Source organism: Sphaerodactylus townsendi, linkage group LG02 (assembly GCF_021028975.2).
Source record: "Sphaerodactylus townsendi isolate TG3544 linkage group LG02, MPM_Stown_v2.3, whole genome shotgun sequence".
Taxonomy (NCBI): Eukaryota; Metazoa; Chordata; class Lepidosauria; order Squamata; family Sphaerodactylidae; genus Sphaerodactylus; species Sphaerodactylus townsendi.
This window is the reverse complement of record NC_059426.1, coordinates 30,090,229-30,114,471: the sequence shown is the minus strand read 5'-3', so window position 1 is coordinate 30,114,471 and position 24,243 is coordinate 30,090,229. Positions and strand designations below refer to the sequence as shown.

At 40.4% G+C, this 24,243-nt stretch overlaps 1 protein-coding gene across 2 annotated transcripts in view; it reads left to right on the top strand.

Moving 5' to 3' along the window:
* GAD1 (glutamate decarboxylase 1) overlaps nt 1–22,982 on the top strand; it is a 65,880-nt gene extending 42,898 nt beyond the window's left edge. For both annotated transcript variants that reach the window (XM_048484253.1, XM_048484254.1), the window contains exons 7-17: nt 3,444–3,556; nt 4,308–4,423; nt 6,298–6,377; nt 6,553–6,607; nt 8,659–8,775; nt 10,682–10,746; nt 12,908–12,986; nt 13,882–14,031; nt 16,867–16,974; nt 18,887–18,976; nt 20,217–22,982. In XM_048484253.1, the coding sequence (XP_048340210.1) occupies nt 3,444–3,556; nt 4,308–4,423; nt 6,298–6,377; nt 6,553–6,607; nt 8,659–8,775; nt 10,682–10,746; nt 12,908–12,986; nt 13,882–14,031; nt 16,867–16,974; nt 18,887–18,976; nt 20,217–20,390 (1,147 nt within the window). In that variant the 3' untranslated portion in view covers nt 20,391–22,982. The remainder of the gene's footprint in view (nt 1–3,443; nt 3,557–4,307; nt 4,424–6,297; nt 6,378–6,552; nt 6,608–8,658; nt 8,776–10,681; nt 10,747–12,907; nt 12,987–13,881; nt 14,032–16,866; nt 16,975–18,886; nt 18,977–20,216) is intronic.
* Nucleotides 22,983–24,243: the final 1,261 nt, after the last annotated feature.

Sequence of the window (24,243 nt, the reverse complement as noted above, 5' to 3'; positions counted from 1 at the left end):
GTAGTCTATGGAATAAAGCTAGAAGGGCCCTGTAAGACCCCATGACATATAAGAGAGATGTGAACCTATTCATTTTAATTCAGCCTACATGCTGCAGAAAGGCATACAGGCACTTACCTTGAAATTTATATTATATATGAAACAGGCTATGAAGGTAAACCAAAGAGACTTTGGACACACCCACTTGTCTAATGTAAGACTGTGTTGCAGTTGTTAAAATTTGGTCTTCTGATTGTTGCTGTATCAGCAGCAAAGACTGGGCTTGAATGCAAATTTCTGGTATTGTATATTTGGTTTTATTTATTGAATGGTGGTAGTGGTGGAAATTTCAGGGCAAGAGATGTTCAGAGGTGGTTTGCCACTGCCTACCTTTGTGTAGAAACCCTGCATTTCTTGGCGGTCTCCCATTCAATTACTAACGAGGACTGACCCTCCTTAACGTCTGAGAAATTATGAGATTGGGCTGGCTTGGCCTATCCAGTTCAGGGCATTTATCAAGTGCAGTGGAATAATTTTACTATGTCTAACTTCTGTTTCCAACATAGATCCCCTTCTCCACTACATGCGCCATATATTGTTGGCAGTTATTCTACCTTAGACTTTTCTTGGTCTCCAAATGGAACAAGACAGACACTATTACTTTGCACTGACATTTTTAGTGCACAGACTATGGGACATGTTAGATTTATGGAGTGTTTCTGGCCTGCATCAGGATGGATAAAACAATGGACTGCTTTCTTGTTATCTGTAATTGGTAATTAGAAAATCATCCTTTTTAATTACTCTTGACAGGCATTGATTGTGTGGCATTGTATAATTAGTTGTCCTTGGAGGCTATAAGTAGGATAAATCCACATAAATAATTGCATTGGGATGAGTCTGAAGCCTCAAGTTCAATATTTCTAATTATCTTTGTGGATAGTCCTCTGATGTCTATTGCTTTCATGATTCTAGTTCTGGCAATACAGTGTGAGCAAATATGAATCTAACACTTTGAACACCCCCCCCCCCCGAAATCCTTTAAAGTCTAGCATTTTTTGGCACTAGCAAGCACTGTGGTAACAGTTATAACTGAAGGGCAACAGGTATATTTACTATAATCCTGTCAAGCAGAGTAATGAACAGAAATGTGAATTGTGTGGCATGTTAAATTAGAATAGCTATCTCTCAAAAGACCAGCCATTTTACCTCAGAAGTTCATAAACATAAGGAGAACTTTAACTGAGAGAGAAAACATATATAGTATATACATAGCAACAGAGTATCACATATATATGGTTGCATTCACAGCTCATTGTTTGTTACAGTTTTGGTTATGCTAGTAAGCTTTTTACAGTATCTTTAGTCAGAGCACTTTTTACATAGCATTGGTTAGCAGTACACAGAGCAACCTCTTTTCACTCACACACTACCAACGGATTTTAACTGTTACCTTTAGAATGCTTGTGCAGCTTCCCAGAATTCCCTGCTGCTTGTGCGGCTGCTGCATGCAAACAAGGCTGAAATTCCAACAATAACTAGGGGGCATAGATCAGTAGTAGAGCATCTGTTTTGCACGCAGAAGGTCCCAGGTTCAATTCCTCGCTTCTCCAGGAAAGGATCAGCTAGGAGACGATGGGCTAGACATCTGCCTAAGACCATGGAGTCCCACTGGCTGTCAGAATAGATAATATGGACTTTGATAGACCAATGGCCTACTAAGGAAGCTTTTTGCATCCAACTAGGTAGCGTAAACTCAGGATGATACGATGATTGAAAACAAAAATCTATGGGGGGGAAACCAAATCAAAGGAGTTGCAAGTGAAGTCATTTTTAAGAGATATTATCTAGGTTATCGCTGGGGCAGATAGCTGGGATAACACAATGTCCAAGAGACTGAATTATAAATTGAGAAATTCTGAGATCACATGTTACCACCACAATGAACTCACAAGCTGCCCTTAGGTAAAGTTGTTCTCTTTCAGCCTCAGCAATTGCAATACAGGGTTAATAATACTGACTTAACTCATCGCAATGGTCTGCCAAACTGGCGTTTTATTATCTTCACCAGGCCAGTTTACTGACTTCTTACTTGTCATGCCCTGACCTAGCTTCAGTGATCCATGCAAGGTCACCTCCAGACTAGACTACTGTAACTCGCTCTGTGCTGAGCTGCCCTTGAGGCTGTCCTGGAAATGCCAGCTGGTTCAAAATGTGGTGACATGGGTTCTTACTGGGACCTTGTGGCATGAGTACATTCGACTAGTGCTCCACCAGCTGCATTGGCTGACAGTGGAGTACTGAATCAGATTCAAGGTTTTGGGCTTAATCTTCAAAAATCAGAGCAGTCTGGGACAATCATATCTGTGGGACTACTTTTCCAAATACACACTTAGAAGAGCACTTCACTCTATGGATAACAACTTTTTCGTGATCCCAGTCCAAAAGATCTCCAGCTGTTCTCATCCAGGATCAGAGCCAGTGGTGGGATTCAGCAGGTTCGCACCACTTCAGCAGAACCGGCTGTTAAAATGGTGCTTGTTAAACAACCAGTTGTTAAATAATTTGAATCTCCCCACTGGAACCGGTTGTTAAATTATTTGAATCTCCCCACTGACTAGAGCATTTTTGGTTCTGGCCAAAACCTGGTGGAATGCCCTGTTGAACAAAACCCAGGTTTTGAAGGATCTGTCTACCGGTAAGTTCCACAAGGTCTGCAAAATGGAGCTATTCCGCCAGGCCTACGATTGAGGTCAGCAATGCCATTTGCACTCTATCTGGCTTCCCTGCCCCTGTTCAGTTCCACTTGTGTTTCCCTTTTCCCTTGTTATACCCCATTCCCCTTACTTAGATTTACTTTGTGGTGCTGTTGAAGTTTTAATAGTACTCAATTTTAAATGGATTTTTTGTCATTTGTCCTGAGTCCATTGTTGGGAAAGGTGACAGATGAACAAATACATAAATAAAATCCACCCCCCAGTCTCCTTCATAGTCAATCAGGGATCACCTAAGGAATATAGCAATGTCACAATTCTGTGCAGCCAATCAAATTTAGCTAAGTGATGACATTACTGAGGGCACATGAAGCTAATTGGGAGTACTACTTTTTGGAGTCATCATGCTGAGTAGATACTTGTCCTCTACAACAGCAATGATGGGGGGGGGGGGAGAGAAATCACTGTGAAAAGATACACAAAAACTGCCCCTCCTTGCTTTTAGCTCAACGATTTAAACATAAAATAAGCTTTTTCCCCAGTCTTAAAAAGCTTTTGGTTGACTTAAAGACAAGGTTTCTCTCTGACCTCCCCTCTCCTTTAAAACAGACGATTGTTACAAATCAGGATGGTTTGTGAGACCATGCTATCAGAACTTCTGGAACTATATACCGTTTTGTGCTTATCATTGTGGAGAGGGTCAAGATTACTTTTTGCTTTTCCTTTGTATTTGTATGTTTATTTGTCCAGGTTTACATATGAAATTGCGCCTGTTTTTGTCCTCATGGAACAAATCACACTTCGAAAAATGAGAGAGATTATTGGATGGTCAAATAAAGATGGCGATGGTATCTTCTCACCTGGTAGGTTCCATTCTTGATATCTTGTCCCAAATACTAAATTGTAGGTGTATTGGAAACAGATGAATATATGCCTTTAAGTGTATATTGAGAAGAGCAATGTTCCACCTAATGTATTAATTATTCTCAAATTACTCACAAGGCCTTTTCAAAATTATCTGTGGGCATAGCTATGACTTTATTAGGGCCTGACAAGTCATCTTTTGAGAAAGTTTGTAGACCATTCCGGATCTCTTTAAGGCATGCTTTGGAAGAACTTCAGTGTATTTTGGATCATCCTTTGAAAAGTCACTTTGTAAACACTATCCATCAGAATGGGAGACCCTTTGAGAAATCAGAATTGTTTATTCTGTCTTGGATTCAGAGAACCATATGGGTGTTTCTGACTATGGAATGTATCTTCACTGTGAGTCTCTAAACCCTGCCTCCAAAGCAGCTCCTAGTCCTAAGATCAAAGAACCATTGGGAATAGGGTGGGGTACCTTACTTGAGGCTGCAATGCAAAGTCAGCAGAAATCACAAGCTTCCATCTGTGCAAAAGTATCCAGTCTTTTTCTTTAAAAACATTTGGTGCAACTCAGCTTTCTTATACATTCTTGAAGTGCTTACAGTACATTTCACAAAGATACTTTTCCACTTTTGTCCAGGTGGAGCAAAGGTTTAGACACCTTTTAATACCTTGGATCAGGTCGTTTTTCTTTCATTTTTCTCTCCCCCCCCCCCTAATATTTTATTATCATGTACTCTGTTACAGGTGGTGCTATATCCAATATGTATAGCATCATGGCTGCCCGCTACAAGTATTTCCCAGAAGTCAAAACCAAAGGCATGGCTGCAGTGCCGAAACTGGTCCTTTTTACCTCAGAACATGTGAGCTCAATTGCCTCATGTGAGGCTGATTAATTATAATCACTGTAATTTCTGGGGGAGGGCAAAAGATGACACTTTTCCATTCCCATCAGTCCAGCTACAATGAGACATACCTGCCTCATTTCATTCCTTCCCTCCCAAATTTTAACTTATGGGAGTCTGCAGCTGTCACAGGAAATTTACCTCAAAACAAACCATTAATTATTAGCAGATTTCAATCTTTTACATGGCTGTCAGAGGATCATTATGATATCACTCTGAAACATTCTGTAACAAAGAGAGAGAGAGAGAACCCTTTTTGAAGAGCACCCTTTTTGAAGAAAAGTCCTCCAAGTAGACATCTTTGGCTTGAGAGGAGAGTAGGACCTTCCATCAAGGAGAGCAGGGCTTCTTAACTCTGGAGATAGAACCACCATTTCTGGCATTAACAGTTAATTCTCAGGGTGGGGCATGTGAAATGGCTGCTACTTGGAGACTGCTTTAAAATCTTTATTGTGGCAGATGTGCCGAATTTTCTCCATTAGTCCACTCTTCAACCAGAATTCCATTTGGGGTTGTAGTATGGATTGGGAAGGAAGCAAAAAAGATCCCTTGAGGGGTGTGCATTCTGCAACATTTTAGGAGAATGTAAAGCTTGTTCTTGGATATAATAAAGAATAAGCTGACAAAAAAGTAATATATTTTCAAAAACATTTGAGGTAGGTTTCCTTTAACACCTTATAATACTTACATCAGTATTACCAGCGTCAGCAGGCAGCCTTTCTGGGGCTGTGATGAGCTACCTGTGCATACCAGCAGTTCATTTCACCACACAGTCATAAGCTGCAGACTGAGTTGGGGTTATTTATTTTGTTGGATTTACTATCCTGCCTTTTCTGATCTGATGGCCGTGGTCAGATTGCCCAGTGGTCAGATTCCACAACATGTGGCAGGATCACATAGGATGGATCACTATGTAGAACTGCCTGCTGTAGCTAGATGTAAAGCCATTGCCAATTATTTGTTTGACTTTGAAGTAGGGGCGAGGGTGTGGTTGTATATTGTGGAGAAATTTCCCCAGTCCATATGGAATTGGAGTAGAAGCAGTGGTGGGATTCAAATAATTTAACTACCGGTTCTGGTGGTGGGATTCAAATAATTTAACAACTAGTAGTTTACAAGAACCATTGTAACAACCGGTTCTGCCGAAGTGGTGCGAACCTGCTGAATCCCACCACTGAGTAGAAGTATGAGTTCAAAAACATTTCTTAAAGGCACAATGAGTCTTAAAATCTTACTGGTCCTTATTTAGCCAACCCTTCCTCCTCCACTTTTAGAACAGTCAAAGTGGCATTAATGCCAGCATGGTATGGTGGTTAAAGTGTCAGACTAGGATCATGGAGATCTCGGTTCAAATCCCCACTCTGCCACGGAAACTTGCTTGAGTGACCTCGAGCCAGTCATACTTTCTCATCCTAACTGACCTCAGTGTTGTTGTGAGGATAAAATGGAGAAAGGAAAAATGTTGCAAAGCACTTTAAGTCTGCACTGGGGTGATAAGTGGGATATAAATGAAATTCTGAATAATATTCTAAAAACCCAGTTCCAAACATTTTTTTTAAAAAAGAAATATTTAAAGCTTGTTGAGACCTTTCTTTTCAGTTTCTGAAAATTGTCAGACTGTTCCTTACTGGACTGTACCGCATTCACTCTGCTGTTGCTAGGAAACACACCACTGATGAACATGTGCTTAATAGTGCCCCTTTTTAGTGTGTGGCATTGGCACCTGGCAGGAAGTGATCCATCTGCTGGCAACTGTTGGTACTACACAAGAAAATAAATTACAATTTGTTTATTTTTAAGTCGGTATGTTTTTGTCACTGTTCTTATTGCAGAGTCACTATTCCATGAAAAAAGCTGGAGCTGCGCTTGGCTTTGGATCTGAAAATGTGATTTTGGTAAAGTGTAACCAAAGGTAGGTCATTACATGTTGTTCACATGGCATTATGTGCAGCAATAACTCTGTTGGTATTAAGCTGCCAATGGCCAGTTAACAAGATTCGTATAATTTAATTCAACTGTTTCTGAACCTCTTTTCTTGCTTATTACTTTAAAAAAAATTCTTGAGTTTTGTTTCATTGTGATTACAGGGGGAAAATAATACCAAGTGATTTGGAATCCAAAATTCTGGAAGCCAAACAAAAGGTAATTCTTGCTGTTGTCTTAAATGATATATTTTGTATTTAAACCGCAATGAATAAATTATATTTTTGCCTTCTGCATACATTCAAAACACTGACTGGCTAAATAGCACTTCCACATTCAGTAAAATACCTCTGAGAACCAAAGGCTGGCCACAAGCACCTAGAAATGGCCCTCCCCTTGTTACCTTGCCTCCCCACAGACATCTGACTGAGAGCTGCTGTCTGTTTGAAGAAGGATGCTGCAGTAGATTTTCTTGGTCTTCTCCAGAAAAATTCATCATGTACTCTTCTTGATGTCCCACTGCACACAACTCAAGATGATTACATTTTATTTTTAAAAACATAAGAACATAAGAACATAAGAACTAGCCTGCTGGATCAGACCAGAGTCCATCTAGTCCAGCATTCTGCTACTCGCAGTGGCCCACCCGGTGCCTTTGGGAGCTCACATGCAGGATGAGAAACCAGTGGCCTGCTGCTGCTGCTGCTCCTGAGCACCTGGTCTGCTAAGGCATTTGCAATCTGAGATCAAGGGACCAAAGTTTTGATCTGAGATCAAAACACAACCAGATACTCTACTATAACAATGTCAACAACACAACATGATGTTAAATCGCATCTATTTGAATTTCACCAAAATACCATCATTATTTTAGCTTTATCTATACAATAGGTACCTATTTGGGTAGGGAGGGATTCACTGAAATGCTTTGTCTCTTCTGTAAGTCATTTTTGTTTTGGGTGCTGTGTGGTTTCCGGGCTGTATGGCCGTGTTCTAGCAGCATTCTCTCCTGACATTTCGCCTGCATCTGTGGCTGGCATCTTCAGAGGATCATCCTCTGAAGATGCCAGCCACAGATGCAGGCGAAACGTCAGGAGAGAATGCTGCTAGAACACGGCCATACAGCCCGGAAACCACACAGCACCCAAGTGATTCCGGCCGTGAAAGCCTTCGACATTACATTTTTGTTTTGTTTTTTGCAATTGTCTTACTAAGAGATCTGTCCATCACAATGAGTCCAACATACATTAAGGCCCTTCACTGGCTTAAAGCAAGCAAACAACAGCTAGGCTTGCCAGATAAACTGACTGTATTCTCAAGAATACCCTCCCTTTGTGGTAATTATATAAAGACTTAGGGTTGAATCCAAAGATTTGTATAGATGGATGTTACTTGCATTACGCTAGTGATTGCCAGCATGCCCCCAAAATACTCTGCTGAGTTTCAGTGGACATTCACAAACAAATGTATCACATCATGAGAGAAAGGGGAATTGGGCAAAAGCACATCTTCCTGCTTTTCCTTTGAAAGAGGAAACACAAGAAAGCAGATTTTCCATTTGTACAAGTGGATGTTGGGTGATTTGCACAATGGTCCCTCTCTACTGCACCTCCCATGATGCCTTTTGCTTATATGGGTTCCATCTTCTCAGGAGAGGATTTCATACAGGTCTGGTGGGAAGGGGAAGTGGGGAAAAGATTCACCTCAGTGAGCTTTTCAAATGAGTATTTCACAGTGCTAATGAAAAGTAGGACCTAGGCTAGCTTGAAATCTCAGAAGCTAAGAAGGTTCGGTCCTGATTAGCACTTGGGTGGGAGACTAAGGTGGGAGACCACCAAGGAACTCTAGGGTCTCTATGGGTGGGTGGGAGACCCTTGGGTGGGGAGACCACCAAGGAACTCTAGGGTCTCTATGGAGAGGAAGGCAATGACAAATCACCCCTGAATGTATCTTGCCTTGAAAACCTTACTGGGTCACCCTTGGTTGGCTGTGACTTGACAGCACTTTAAACACACAACAGCTTTCCAAGGAACAAATCCCTTCCTATGATACCCTTTTCTATTGGTTGAGGAAAGAAAACATAATGATTAACACTGTCTCCCCCCACCCACCCACCCAGACACACGCACGTGCGCGCACACACACACGCGCAAAAGAACCATGGAAGAGCCATTGCACTTTAAACTCATTTCAACTCCACTTATAGAAGCTAAATTTTACATTTGTATTTCTTGATCATTTGTATTTCTTCCCCTGTTTTTGCCCCACAGGGATATGTTCCCCTCTATGTGAATGCAACTGCTGGAACAACGGTTTATGGGGCATTTGACCCAATTCAGGAGATGGCGGATATTTGTGAAAAATATAACCTTTGGCTTCATGTAGATGTGAGTAACTGAAGAAAGTTATAGAAAGGAGAGAACTTCAGCAGGATTATTTGTCATTTGTGTCATACTGAGATCTTAGTAAAATGTTGTAAGTCCACCCACTTATCAGGTTCAAATCAATAACTCCAGACATAAAAATATAAACATTTACTTGAGCCATATCAGAAAAGGACAAAAATAAACAACTTCAACAAATTTTCTACAAAAAGACAAATAAAATATGAATAACCATTATCTAACAAATAAAAGGCCCATTATCATGAACTGCTTACCTCGGGACTCTTCTCTTCACAGTGGGCTTGCAGTGGACTCTCCTCACATTTCTCTGTCCCTCCTGGTGCAGTTTATCTGCAGAGAACTCTCCTGGCCTCGTTCTCTTAACTCCACCCATCAACTTATTCTTAAAGGCACAGATCTCACTACACTCAGCAGTCAAGATTGCCAGCCTAGTCTTTAAACTGCACTTTTATCAATATTACCATTTCAAAAATAACCACACCCCACCCACAAATGAAAGAGCAAAGCAGTTTTCTGGACCACATACTGCTGAAGAAGAGAACCATACTTTAGAGTCAATATTTCCCCCCCACTCATTGCTGCTGCTGCTGTGAGTGGGCAGAGAGGCTTGTTATTTCCAAGCATTCTCTGTATTATGTCGATATCTTGCTATATCAATAGAATGCAGAAGTTGGTCTGTTTTGGCTAAGCCTGTGTGAGCTTCTTTTTTTCTCTTGAATGAGCTGGCAATATGGAAGGGGGGTGACGACGGAGGGGTGGATTGCTGTGTGAGGGAGTGGGAAGGCTGGCTGTGGGCAGAGGGAAGATGTCCAAGGCAAAACTATGCTCTCTGGCAAATCTGCCCACTCTGGTGGTGAAGCAAATTAAAATCATGCTAGGAGTGATCTCATTTGTTGCCAAGAGAATGAAAAGTGAAAGTGGGGCTTGAAGAAACATGCCTGCACAAGAAATCTTGCTGTGACAGACATCCCCCCCTCCACACAGCAAACATGCTGTGCATAATCAGCCAAAGTTTCCTCCTTAGACATTACCTAAGGAACTTATCTAAACAATTCTCTTTCTGTAAAAAGGAAGACGGCAGAATACAGCTTATTGGCTGTTTGTCCAGCTAGAATCCAAAAGGTCTCTTGCCATGCAAAGACTAAGTTCATTTGCTGGAAACCAAGCCCAAGAGCCCAGCGGCTTTAAGTCGCTCAGTAGCATCTTTCCTGATTGGCATATGGGTCAGACTGGAAAGAGCAAACAGCGAACTGACTCTTTTACTTTTACACAGTTTTCAGCATTTTCTCATCATTTTCTCTACAATGAGATCATCTTAAACCCCGCCTTTGTACATGAACTGTCTATCATTCTAGATAACTCTAGGTCATTCTGCTAACAAACAAAAGTCACGGGAACTGCCTTATTAGGAAGTCACATAAGCTTGCTATAGCTTTGAATAATATGATGTTACTCTTGTAGAGCAAAAGAATATGCCCTCTAATAACCTCTCCATATTCAAAGACAAGCCAATGTCATATCATTACACTCCATTAAATGCTGTTAGAATACTGACTTTTATTTTTTTTTAATTCTGAATATAACTTCTCAATCTAGAGATCAAAATCCAGACTTTTCATTGTATTTTTTTAAACATTTACATTTAAACATTTTAAATATTTTAACCTACTTATAAAGCTATAGTTAACAAAACTTAAGGCACTTATTTTCTCAGAATGCTATTTCTGCTGCTATATCAATGTTTCCTTGTTCTGGGTGAAATGAGAAACCTATTTCAAAGATGTTGTATTTTCATCAGAAATTCAACACAGAGGTCAGTGACAGAATTAACCACATTTATTGATGAAGACATCCTGAAAACTTTAAATTTTTCTTCCATTTCTTTCAGGCTGCCTGGGGAGGTGGATTACTCATGTCTAGAAAGCATCGCCATAAGCTGAATGGAATAGAAAGGTATACCACTCTTTGTAGTCACAATTCTCTCAGAACTCTTGCAGCCTACATGTGGCTGTTTGTTTCACAGAGGGGGTTTCCCATAGTTTTTGTTAGCACAGCGATTCTCCTACTGCAAAGTGTCCCTAGCCAAGGTGATCTGCCATTTTGCCTCCCCCTCCTTCCTCATTGTTTCTGTTCAACCTCCATTTGGGGAAGTTGCCTGCCATCTTTTTTTTCCTGTCGCCCCTGATCTAGCATTTGTTTGCTAGGCCATGCCAATTCCTTGTCAATGTTGCTGGGTCTGTTGCTCCAGTGATAGACTTTCAGCATGAAAATAAAATTTTAAAAGCCCCTCTGACCCTTCTGAAATGGTGACCTGACAAGTGGGAGGAACTGCTGTGGTCTGGGTGGAGTGAAGGTGGGAAGGAGCAAGAAAACCCAAAGAAGGCTGATCTCAGACCTTTCAGAAACCTCGAGAATTCTCTGATCTGAATGCAGGGTGATTTCCAAAGTATGTAATGTATGTATGTAACCAAGAATCAAACCCAAAGGGAATGTTCACTCAATGCAAAGGAGACCAAAAGTGTGGAAATGACCATAATTAGCTAAGTTGCCTTGTAGACAGTTGGGGGGGTCACACAAATCTATTATGAGCTGAGCCAAGCCACCATTTTACTCACCTGCTGCTTCCATGTTCTTTTCATGCAAGCTGCATTTGGAGAGGTTGCCTGCCACTTTTTTTGGTTGCCATCTTTAGTTAGACTAGGTCAATTTCATGTCAGTTTCACTTGGTCTATCTCTGCAGCAATAGATTCTCAGCTTTCTTTTAAAAAAAGAAAGTCCTTCTGATTGTTCTGAAATGGTAGCCTGAAGAGTGAGGGGAACGGTGGTATGGGTGGAGGAAGGTGGGGAGGTGCAATAAAACCCAAAGTATATGGGCCTCTTTCACTTTCCCTATGAAGGGAGATCAAAGATCAAAAGCAGCTTTCAGAATCTCTGATCTGAGAATGTGGTGAGTTCTGAAGAGTGAAGAATGTGTGTATAATTGAGAATCCAACCCAAAGAGAATGTACACACAATGCAAGGAAACCACAAGTGTACATATATCCTCAGATACCTAGTATAGATCTTTATTAGTTCTCATATTCTAAGCATTTTCCACCTAGTAAAGAAAAAAAATCACTTCTTGATACCAGCTAGAAATTGTAATGGATATAAGCATTTTTACTTATTTTATTTTATTCATTTCAAGTCCACCCTTCTTGCAGGGACTTGAAGGGGTTTACAGATTTTTTTAAAAGTTCAGTAAAGCAACATAATACATATAAAATGTTATTGAACTAGATTACAAAGAGGAGAAACAGTGAAATAAAACAGTATACTACATATAATTATGTAGGAAAACTGGATTACAAAGGAGGAGGAGGAGTTTGGATTTGTATCCCCCCTTTCTCTCCTGCAGGAGACTCAAAGGGGCTTACAATCTCCTTGCCCTTCTTCCCTCACAACAAACACCCTGTGAGGTAGGTGGGGCTGAGAGAGCTCTGAGAAGCTGTGACTAGCCCAAGGTCACCCAGCTGGCATGTGTGGGAGTGTACAGGCTAATCTGAGAGGAAACAATGCACTAGCAACAAGGTAGTACATACAATAAACAGTAAACTAAGGGAGGGGATATAACTGTTGATTTTCCACATACTGTTCAAATGACAGTTCCTCTCCTGAACCATTCTGTTTCACTATAGCCCTATTTGCAAATAATTTGAGCAATACTAATTCACATAACTCAGATGAAGCCAGTGCTACTCTCATCTTAGGCTTTCATCTTCAAGTCTTTTTGCAGTATCTACAATCAATAAATAATGCGTTTTCAAACCACTTTCACAACTGTTTGCAAGTGGATTTTGCCATTCTGCACAGCTTCAAAGAGCACTGAAAGCAGTTTGAAAGTGCATTATTCTACATGTGCAGAATGAGCCTATCTTGGAAAGATCCCATCGCTGGCAAGCATTCTCTTCCAAAGTAAACAGAACTATCTTGGGGGGGTGGGGGTGGGGGGCTGCGAGAATTTCATCACTGATCCCAAAAGCCTGGCATACTGAAAAGTTTTCTCAGAACAGAGATATGCTGAAAGACTTTAAGAGAGGGTATAAATCTGCTTGCTATGTTCTTTCTTCTGCAGAGCCAACTCTGTCACGTGGAATCCGCACAAGATGATGGGAGTTTTATTACAGTGTTCTGCCATTCTTCTTCGGGAAAAGGTTGGTGCAAAAAAATCACAGTAAAAATCAAACACTGTAAAACATATACTGGGTTTACATCCTGCAACCATTTTTTAAACTGCAGAAGGCCGCTTCTGAAGAGGGGGCAATTTTTACTGAATCTTTATTCCCTTTGCTTATCCCCACATTATGCCTAGGATTGTTTCGGGGGTGGGGGGTGATCTTCTACAGTGGGATCAGGAGGTGGATGAACCTCTGCTTTGCTCACATGCTCACTGAATACAACCCATGGGGTTTATACTGGCATGATTGCTATGGTTTGTAACTTGGGTGGAATCCCCACTGAGAAGGTGCAGAGAATTCTGAAAGAGATTCTTATGTTCCTTCAGAGAACCACAGGTATACTTTCCAGATTTTTCTGTGGCAGTTGGTGGAGTCCCACTGGAATAAGAGAAACTAAACACTAGCCTCTCACTGGCATAAGTATATTGCTGCACCAGAGTAATTTATTTTTTAAATGCAGGCATACCAACAAAGGATGGGGAGAGAAGGAGAAATTCCTGTCCTATCCAATCCTATCCAGTGCATATAACTTATAGACAGATCTAGTGTCACTGATTTTTCTTTTGAAAATAGATGATGAATAGCCACAAAATGTATCTGAGAGCCAGTTAGTTATGTACAAGTAGCAAAGAATGTGTGTACACCAGGGAGTTTCCTTCCATTTTTTTTGCATTAGCTATGTGCCCATGTGTTGAGAGGAGCTGTTGAAACAAAAAAGAAAAAGAGATCTAGGTGTGTTTAAATTCCAAAATGTATTTCCTTAGGAATCACTACATCCTGATAGTTGTATATGTAAATCTGATGTGTTTTGCAGTTTATGTTACTTGTTGCTACATTTCATACTTGTATTAAAAACATGTTTTCACAACAGGGTATACTTCAAGGTTGTAACCAGATGTGTGCAGGATATCTGTTTCAACAAGACAAGCAATATGATATAACCTATGACACTGGAGATAAAGCAATACAATGTGGCCGCCATGTGGACATATTCAAATTCTGGTTGATGTGGAAAGCCAAGGTAAAATTATATATCTAATGTTGAACATAGTTAAATTGCTGATTGAAAAACATATTTTTATAGACATGAAAGACGTGAAGTTTACAGAAAAATCCAAAAAGTTAAAAAGATAGTTTGTATTAACAGTTTTATCAAACCAGGAATGCCTTCTGAGATCGCAGTCAGCATCATGGGGTTTCCTAGCAACCAAAGTAGTGGAGCCTGGGCCTAGATCCCTCTCACCTGATTGCAACTTAGAAGAAGCAGAGAAAGTGGTGAGGGGACTAGGATTAATTAAATATGGGGAGACTGTCAGAGACAACATCTATTAAGTGAAAAATGGGAGAAGGTGAGGGGGAAGGAAAAGCTGTCAAGAGGGAGGGAGTGAAAATGGAGGGAGAGAAAAGCTGTTAAGAAAGAGGGTGCAGTGTGGAAGGTAAGAGTTCTCTTCCATATGAGTTTTCATCTTGTAAAGTCTGAGATGAATTTTATTGGAAGCATCCATACCTTGTTATTTTGAAATGTTTGCATCTTCAGGAAATTACTGTAAGTTGAACTCTACAACCCTCAGTATGTTTAACTGTGGAAGCCTTTCTCCTTTAGAGCATAATACAGTTGGAGGTAGCAATGTAAATAAAGCCCCCAGTGCAGGGGTGTAATGCCCATTGGGCAAAGTAGGCAGTTGCCCAGGGCACCCCCTTGTGGCGGGCGCCAAAAATGCAGGGTTCGTTTGTGGGTTTTTGGGGTATTTTAGTGGGTTTTCCGTTTTTGGCCTGCAGGGGGCTCAGTTTTTAGTCTAGCAGCACCAAAATTTCAGGGATGTTTCGGGAGACTCCCATGATGCTATCACCCAGGTTTGGTGAGGTTTGGTTCAGGGAGTCCAAAGTTTTGGACTTCCAAAGGGGGTGCCCCATCCCCAATTGTTTCCAGTGGGAGCTAATAGAAGATGGGGGATACACATTTGAGGGTCTATAACTTTGGACCCCCTGAACCAAACTTCACCAAACCTGGGAGGTTTCATCAGGAGAGTCTCTTACTGATACCACCCAGGTTTTGTGAAGTTTGGTTTAGGGAGTCCAAAGTTTTGGACTCCCAAAGGGGGTGCCCCATCATCCATTGTTTCCAATGGGAGCTAATAGAAGATGGGGCTACACCTTTGAGGGTCCATAACTTTGGACCCCCAGGAACAAACTTCACAAAACCTGGGTGTATCATTAGGAGAGTCTCCTAAAGATACCCTGAAAGTTTGGTGCTGCTAGCTTAACAATTGCACCCCTAACAGCAGGCACCCCCCAAAATTTCCCAAATTTTCCTTTTAAATCCCCCCCTTTGGCATGGATTTAAAGGGAGAATCTGAGGTCCCCAATTTAAACATTGCAAGTGATGCTGTTTCAGGGTGGGGGAGAATCAACCCCAAAATAGCATCACTTTCAAAGTTGTTTAAACTGGGAACCCCAGATTCTCCCTTTAAGGTGGATTTAAAAGGAGAATCTGGGCTCCCTAGTTTAAACACCATTGAAAATGATGCTGTTTGGGGGTGGATTCCAGCATCACTTGTTTAAACTAGGGAGCCCAGATTCTCCTTTTAAATCCACCTGAAAGGAAGAATCTGGGGTTCCCAGTTTAAATAACATTGAAAGTGATGCTGTTTCCCCCAATTGCGGGGACTGGTTACAACACCATAAAATGTTTTCATAGTAATAATAAAACATTTGAAAGCATTTTGAAAATGTTTTCAAAAAATTATTTCTGCTTTGTGGCATGGCCTATTGCTGTGTTCAGATTTGTGAGTTGGGGCGTGTTCTATAATGTGATGGTGACTTTGAAACGACCTGGTGTAAAAAATCATTGCTTGGTCACGGTGTGGGAGGGCGGCTGCCCATGGGGGGGCGCCAAACTCCAGTCTGCCTAGATACGCCACTGGGCGTAGCTACATGGGGACTGGGGGGTGCGCGTTGCACCGGGCACGCACCTGGGGGGGGCATGAAACTCAGGTTTTGCCCAGGGCTCCAGTTTGCCTAGTTACACCACTGCCCCAGTGTTTTTTTCCTCATCATATAATCAGGTGTACAGGAACCAAAAGTGTGTGGGGAAAGAAAGTTTTTAGCCTTTGCTTTCCTGATTTTAAGTTGCTTCACAGAGCTGCTATTTCCACTGCTGGAGACATGCAAATGCCAATATAGTAACAGCTTCCCAGTATTATTTCAGATTTGGAAAGCAGCCCAGGGAGGGAGACTTACACCCCCTTTTTGCACCATGGTCCCAATCCAGATGGGGTTCCATATGCCTGTCTTTTTCAGAAGGGAGAAAACCTGGAACCTCTTTTTACAAAATTCTCAGCATCATATTTGTTTCAGGCTGTAGCAGAAAAGAGTTAAGGGAGCCATCTTTTATATTCTCAAGAGAAGAATTTTGGAGATAGTAAGAAAAAATTAATTAACAGCCACAAGATTTGCAAAATATTAATCCCACCAATACTTTATGTACTGTTGTTAATACTATGTTATTTTAACAAATGGTTCTCTTAACTCAAGTAAGCTTCTATTTCTTTGTAAGGTGTATTTAAAATACTTTAATATAAGTGAGGAGGAGATTTCTAAGATGAAAAATGAGCTAGAAAATCTGATTAAATCTGCAATTAAGTTGAAGATTTGAGATCATATTTCTAAAAAAACACTAAAAATTAAGATGGAGCAATCCAAAGTTTCACAAAAATGTTAATGTAATCTTCAAATTTAACTTAGAATAACCAGTCAAATATGTAACTGAATGCCAGCTGAGGTTCTTCTGAAAACTGAAAGTTATCAGATGGGTATAAAACATCAGTACAGAGATCATTTTTTCTGTTCAAAACAGGGTACAGTAGGATTTGAAAGCCAGATCAACAAATGTCTCGAACTATCAGAATATCTCTACAACAAGATTAAAAATAGAGAGGAGTTTGAGATGGTTTTCGAAGGAGAGGTAAGTCATGGATCACATAGAACTTTCAATCACAAGAGGAACTTGGGGAATAAAAATCCAATGTGCCATTGAGTCCCAAGTCAGACGCGTAGGAAGGGGGGAAAGCGCCTGGTGCACCGGTACGTCCTCTGCCCCTGTCCTACCCCAGAATGCCCCTGCCATGCCCTTGGAATGCCCTCACCACACCCTCACAGGGGAACGCACCCAGTGCGCCACACACACACACTGCCTCCCTGGAGTTCCATCTCTGTCCCAAGTTGAGTTTTTAAAAATCCCATTGATTTCAGTGGAAGGAGTTGCATTACAAGTTTAACACTCCAGTTGAAATCAATAGAACATAAATGTGCTTTTGTTGTTTCATGCCCTGCTTTTTATCATTTCTATCAAAGAAAGGCTTGAAACATCTCTTTCAGCTTTAGTTATTGAATCAATGCTCATCTATTTGGGGGAGGGGTGGCTACCTTGTAGATAAATTTCCTCAAACAGAATTAGTGCCGAAAGTTTGGATATGGGTTCTATACGTGAACATACACAGAATCCAGAAAATCATGAAATAAGTCCTAGGAGCTGGTTTTAACATGCCATACCACATGTCTTACATGACAAAATACTTTTGAAACTGACAGTCAGTTTTCAATATTGATGGGAATTTAAGTTTACAGTTCCACTGGGTAGTAGCTCAATTATGCCATAGTTAAGTCTTTTGTTCCTGGCTATGAGTTTGGTTCCTCGTTCTTTTCTTCCTTCATTTGTGTTCCTTTCACCTTAAAAGATGCTATAATGAGTCACAGGTTGATAATTTCTCACTAATGATAGTCAGACATCCCTAAGAATGTAAGGCTCATGCTGTTTGGCAGACCTAAAGTAATCAAAGCTGAAGTCCAAAGTAAACATTATATGTGACCTTGGGTTTCCACGGGGACTTGCAGAAGGATACCAGCTGTGAGTTCTCTGTTAGAACTCAATTCTGAAACACTACAAGAGGCTGGTACAAATTGGGGCTATGCCATCAGGGAGAAGAGGGACTTAATCTCCCCCTCTCTGCACCATTTTCCCCATCAGAAATGGCTGGGTAGGGGAGAGGAGGGTGTTGGTCTCATCAGAGGGCTTCAAGTGCACTGAATATGTACAGCCTCCCGCAACCCTGGGAGCAAATGCATTATTTTATGTGCTGTATGGTTTTTCACTTAATTCCAGTAATTAATGGTATAATCCTAAACAGTGTTACACTCCTCTAAATTGATTATCTTCAATGGATTTAAAAGGATTGAACTCTGTACAGGACTGCACTATAATTCTTTATTTTAACCTATAGGAATACTTTTTGTCTACTGCGGGTTTCATGGTACTATAGTGGCGTACCACTAATGGGAACATGGGGTACCTGCAGGGAGGCCGGGGGTGGAGCTCGACATCGGGTGGTCCAGGAGCCTGCCTGCCTCTGCAGTGCCCCTGTGAGCCCTGCCCTCCTTGCTGGCTCCCTGGCTCCCGTAAGTGTGGTACAGGGGGACATGGGGAGCCAGGGGGGGTGCAGGGTGGGAGTCATGCCCCGGGCACAACTTAGCCCCAGTATGGCACTGTGGTACTAAATTGTTGGAAAGAGGGCACCGTTTTAGAAGTAAATGTATTTAAATAGACTGCTTGTAGTTTATATATATTGCAAACTATTGTGAAAGGAATATGGAAAGACAATTCAAGATTGCAGCTGTATACTGGCTTCGAACAACAAGACTGTTAATCCTTGTTTGTTACCGTGTGAAACAATTACTCATTTTGTAGACAAGGAATGGATAGAAGCAGAATTCTCCCTGTTCTTGGGAGTGTGTTGAGAGGAAAATATCAGTTTTCATATCAGCATTTTATTTGCCTGTAATGTTACTTCAATAATTAAAACTTACTTGTTTTATTGCAGCCTGAACATACAAATGTGTGTTTCTGGTACATTCCACCAAATCTCAGGGGTATTCCAGACTCTGATGAGAGGAGAGAAAAATTACATAGGGTATGCAGTTTCTGTATATTCTTAATAATGAGTTTTTTCATTATTTCAATAAATGGGTTACATTTTCATCTATCTATCCATCCATCCACAATTTTTAAGTGTCTGCACATAGCTGTCTGGTATTCATGTAAGGTTCAGATTTTTGGTCCATGTATTGTACAACTATTCATTTAGACACTGGGATCAGTTTTGGTTCATTTGAATTGTACCATACTACAGGTTATAGCTGTAGCTGTGCAAAACTCGAAGTACTTCAAAATATTTGAAAAGAGACGTTTACCAAAACTAATGTACATACAAGAGAAAGATGCAGGCATCAAAGAAATGAGTGTTCTAAAAGAGTCAGTTTGGCGGCATTTAATATGTTTACAGGGCTATTTGAGTCAAAACCGGTTAAATCTATGGAGTAACTCTGTGTAGAAGTGTACTGTAAATTACCTAAAATCCACTCTGCATTAACTGTTTTATGGACTAGGCTGTGCTTATAAGACTGAAGAAATCATTTCTTAATTTAATATTATGGCCAACTTTTCCATTAGGCAGGCTGAAATGACCTACCTGTGGTAGTGATGGGGTGGGGATTATTAAAAATTTATAAGTTGCAAATTATTTAATTTGTTGGATGTGAAGGCTATCTGTCTGCGACATCTATTACTCCATTGATCACTAGGGTTGATTAATAATGTGTTGATATATCTTCACTGTCACCAAGTTGCCACTTGGATTTCCAGCCTGTGGAATCAAAGTGTTTCGGGCTGTCATGATTTCATTTTTATTCAGCCATGCCTTTTTGAATATTTTTGTTACAACTTGTGGTTTAACTTTTAATAAGAATGCTAGTTTACAGATGGAATATACATTTTTAAAATAAATGTACAGGATAAAATTTACTATCATTCTAATCCATTTTGATTGTTCTTAATTGTTTTAACCACTCTGTACACCAAACATTTTTACATATGTATTTGCCTAGAAACATAAAGAAGTGGGACAAAAATACGAAATGGTTTAATTAAAATTTTGAAATGTTTTCTATTTTTTTTTGTTCTTGTTAAAGTAACCACTGAAAAGTATTGGCTTTGTCTACCAGCCCATTCAGTTTAAAATGTTTAGTGTGTTTTTTTCTTTGTATACTCTCCGAAACTCAAAAGCTGCAGTCTCTCTGCTACGGTTTATTCACTTTTTAAAACTGGGAAACATTTTCTCAATTTATTCCCTTCTCCATTGTTTCCTTCAAAAGGTGGCGCCAAAAATCAAGGCCCTGATGATGGAATCTGGTACCACGATGGTTGGATATCAGCCTCAGGGAGATAAAGTCAACTTCTTCCGAATGGTTGTTTCAAATCCAGCAGCTACCAAGTCTGACATTGACTTCCTCATTGAGGAAATTGAAAGATTGGGGCAAGATCTTTAATCCACTGGAATGACCGATTTTACTTCTCTAAAGCACTATTTTCCAGTACTGGCTTAAAAAAAACAACAGTTCTGTAAAATGTATTTTAAGGTAAACCCTTTCTAAATGTTCCATTTTTCTGAGGCACTGTCTTTAAAAACTACCACAACTACCCTTGTAAGATTGTAACATGAGCATTAGTACTGTATTTGACGGAAGGGAAAATATATATTGGGTTGAATTACATGTAGCACTGGTGGAAACAGATCTTTCCTACCTTCCCCTTCCCCCAACAGTTACCTGTGAGCCTTGGGAAAGCTCTGAGGGTCAAAGAACTGTGATACAACATGGGTGGGTCTGTTGAAGAGTGAAAAATGAGGGGGGGGGATCACCTTTAGCATCTTTGGCGCCACCCACAGAACAGGCAAGGGGAACCATCTCACCTGCTTTCTTCTCCCCAATGTAGCCAGCCAGCCCCACATTTCATGGCTTTTGATTCACTTCGGTCCTCCTTCATTGCCTTTATGCAGCTCACAGGTGACTGCTGGGAAACGGGGAAGTCAATCTGCCCGATTCCATCACAGGATCCAATGTATCATTGACTCTTATTTAAGCAAGGTAATTCTAGCTAGCAGAAAACTAATTGTATCAAGATAGTCAAATAAGAATTCTGTGCAATAAAAATGTACAGTATATATATATATAAATTATATATATAAATAAACAAATAAATAAAATAGTGAGAAACCTAAGAGTAAGCCACAGCATGTTTTTCAGAGTATGGGTGCTTTCAGTCAAGAACTGATCTTGGAAGGCCCCATTCACTTCATAGGGCTCATGCCAGAGTTTGCTTGGTGGATTGTGTCCCAGTACTCCAACATAAACACACTACTTTGAGAGTTTATCTCACTGATTTCAATGGGATATATTTATGAGTAGCACAGGAGGCAACCCACATCCCTGCGCTCACTGACGAAACTTCTGTTGAGTTTAACGGGCACATTCATCCCACTTTTAAGCTCCGCTGATACTGGCGGATCTTGATGAGCACTTAATTTGTGTCCCTATGTATGTGGATTGTACCCATATTTAGGATTGGGGTGTACAGAAGCTAATGGTTTCCATCAAAAGTAAATCACAAGGTAACATGCTAACTTGTGGTAACCCAGCTGGCATTAGATAGGGATATGTTTTTAAGATGTAGATTCTTAGAAACTACAAAAAAAGTTTAACCTTATTTAAACATTAGCGTTGGTGCTTCTCTAGCATAAAAAAGAAGGAAACAAAACCTGAAGAGAACCACCCAGTAGATACATGTATGTCCCCTTTAGTTGCCATATCAGGGGACGGTAGTAGCCAGGTTGTCGTATTGCTGTATTTTTTAGAATTTGATTTTGTGTAGATTGTGTACATTATTGTTAAATGGGAGGGAGGGGAGGAATTAAATGTAATAGTTTTAAAGCAAGGTAACTGTTCAGTTCTAAGTATATGAACTGTTTTGCTTCTTTATATGCAGAGATTTACCATGCTAAAGAGTTGTCTTGTATTTTCTTCCATTTGTAATGTATCCTATTTATATAATTATTGAAGTTCTAAATAACGTTTATTGGTATATTAGTGTATTTGTGAGCCAAAGAGAAGATTAAAAAAAAATAGTTGACACATTTATATAATAGTGCCCTTAACACAATAATAACATGTGATTTTATGGAATCCAAGGAATTTTAACTCTGTATATAGATTTTAGCCTAATGAAATCCTCTCAATTTAATGGAAATTTCACCTTGACTAATTGTAACTTAGTTTGACTTTCCGCTGAGTGTTTCTAATGCTTTTAAAAAAGTGAATCATGGATGCTTAAGGCCCTTGAGTTCTTACAGTAGTTGAGGGCCAATCTCTATAATTAGTTTAGATAAATTCTGTGACAACATTACATAAAGGTCCGTAACGATTCTGTGAGAGCGCTCTGGGCTCCTATGAAAATGGAAAGGATAACACACTGAGTAGTTTTGAGTGGACGAGAGAAGATCTTGTCAGGGAATCTTTCGATTGCAGCTGTATTGCCACAAGAGTTTTCAAATATATACGAACCACATTCAGCATAGCTTTTACTAGCTAGGAGGCCAATACTACAAAAATCCTTGCTAAACCATACTCAAAGGCAAGCAGAGTAGCTGAATCAGTAGTTGTCTGTTGATTGAATTTCTTAGGGTCAAGCAACATCTGCTGACTGAATGCCTTCCCAAATGCGCTGCTATAGCTGTTAGCTTCAATTGATGCATACTACATTTTAAAGGCCATTCCATACACAGGCTCCACTGAAATGAAAGGAACCTATGTAATTTGATTGTAATCGACAAACATCTGGGCTTTATGGCCTGGGTTTTCAACAAAACAAAGGCTGCAATCTAAAGAATGCTTTTCTGGGAATATGCCTCATTGAACAAAGTGGGGCTTACTTCTGAGTAGGCTCACTTAGGGTTGCTCCCAAAGTTTTGTTGATCTATATTAGCAATATTTTGATGAATGTTTAAGATTTGTATGGTTTGTATGTGTGTGGGTTTTTTTGTTCCAGGAATTATCCAAGTGTGGAATGAATGTTATGGAAAAGTCCACACTTCATCTGAGTGTCTCTTGATACTGTCCCCAGCTATCATCTCTGCTTTGTGGTCTCTCACTCACTTTTGTATCTCCTGCCTTTTTAAATGATCAGCGCTTCTGCATTATGATGTGTCTAGACAGTCTTTAAATGTGTTCCCTATCCATACGGCATTTTGATATCATATGGATGGAACAATTCAGAAGCCAGTTAGAAAAGTCTAACATCTGCTATCTCTAATTAATTTCCAAATATAGAATATTTTATTTTTTCTAAAATATAAGCTTGCATCCATATTTTTTTAAGCAGAACTCTCCTTTCCCCTTCATCAGTTGCTGCTCTCCCCCAGACTTTAAATCCCTTCCATCTTTAAAGTTTCAAAGCAGTGAAGTAAAATGTGATGCTTCTTCCTCTTCTGTGACAGTCCCTTTTCCTTCTAGGCCACAGGTGTCAAACTCGTGGCCCTCTAGATGTTATGGACTACAGTTCCCATCATCTGCATGATGCTGGCAGGGGGTGATGGGAACTGTAGTCCATAACATCTGGAGGGCTGCGAGTTTGACACCTGTGTTCTAGGCTTTTGAAATCACATTGGAACTGATTTACATTACTTAGTCTGAAGTCTTAATGATCATGAAACCACTTGTACTCTAGCTTCTGTGCAACAGGCCTTCTGCTAATTCTGCTTCGAAACAGTGAATTTCCTTTTGATATAGTTCATAGGCAGGATAGTAGCTAGCTGTGCTTCTTCAGCATCTCTGGTAAACTTGTTGCTTGCTTGTTTTAAGGTAGCCTGATCTTCAGCTACTTGAACTAGAAGGGGCAATCCAAATGCCATCAGGCTTAGATAATGCACTCCTTATCCTTTCTTTGGTGTTTAATACTGTTTCTGTAAGCTTCAGTGGGAACAAGGCTGAATCTGCCACAGATATTGTCAGCAATAGCGCCAGTGCTGGTTTCCAGTACTAATACTACATGAATGTGAATAGGATGCCTCATTAGCTTTAAGATTCTTCTTCTTCCCACCAACATTCCACAGTGAAGGTTTTAAAAGCTCCCTAACACAGGGGCCTTGAAGGACAGCCTTTGGGATTGTCTATATTGGAGGGGAGGTGGCATGGTATGGCCTGATTTCCTCAGAATCTAAGCTGGGTCAGTATTTGAAAGGGAGAGCACCAAGGAAGATTCTGCAGAAGAAGGTAATGTCAAACCACCTGTGCTTCTCACCTGCCTTGAAAGCCCCTTGCCAGCGTGGCGTAGTAAAGAGTGGTGGAT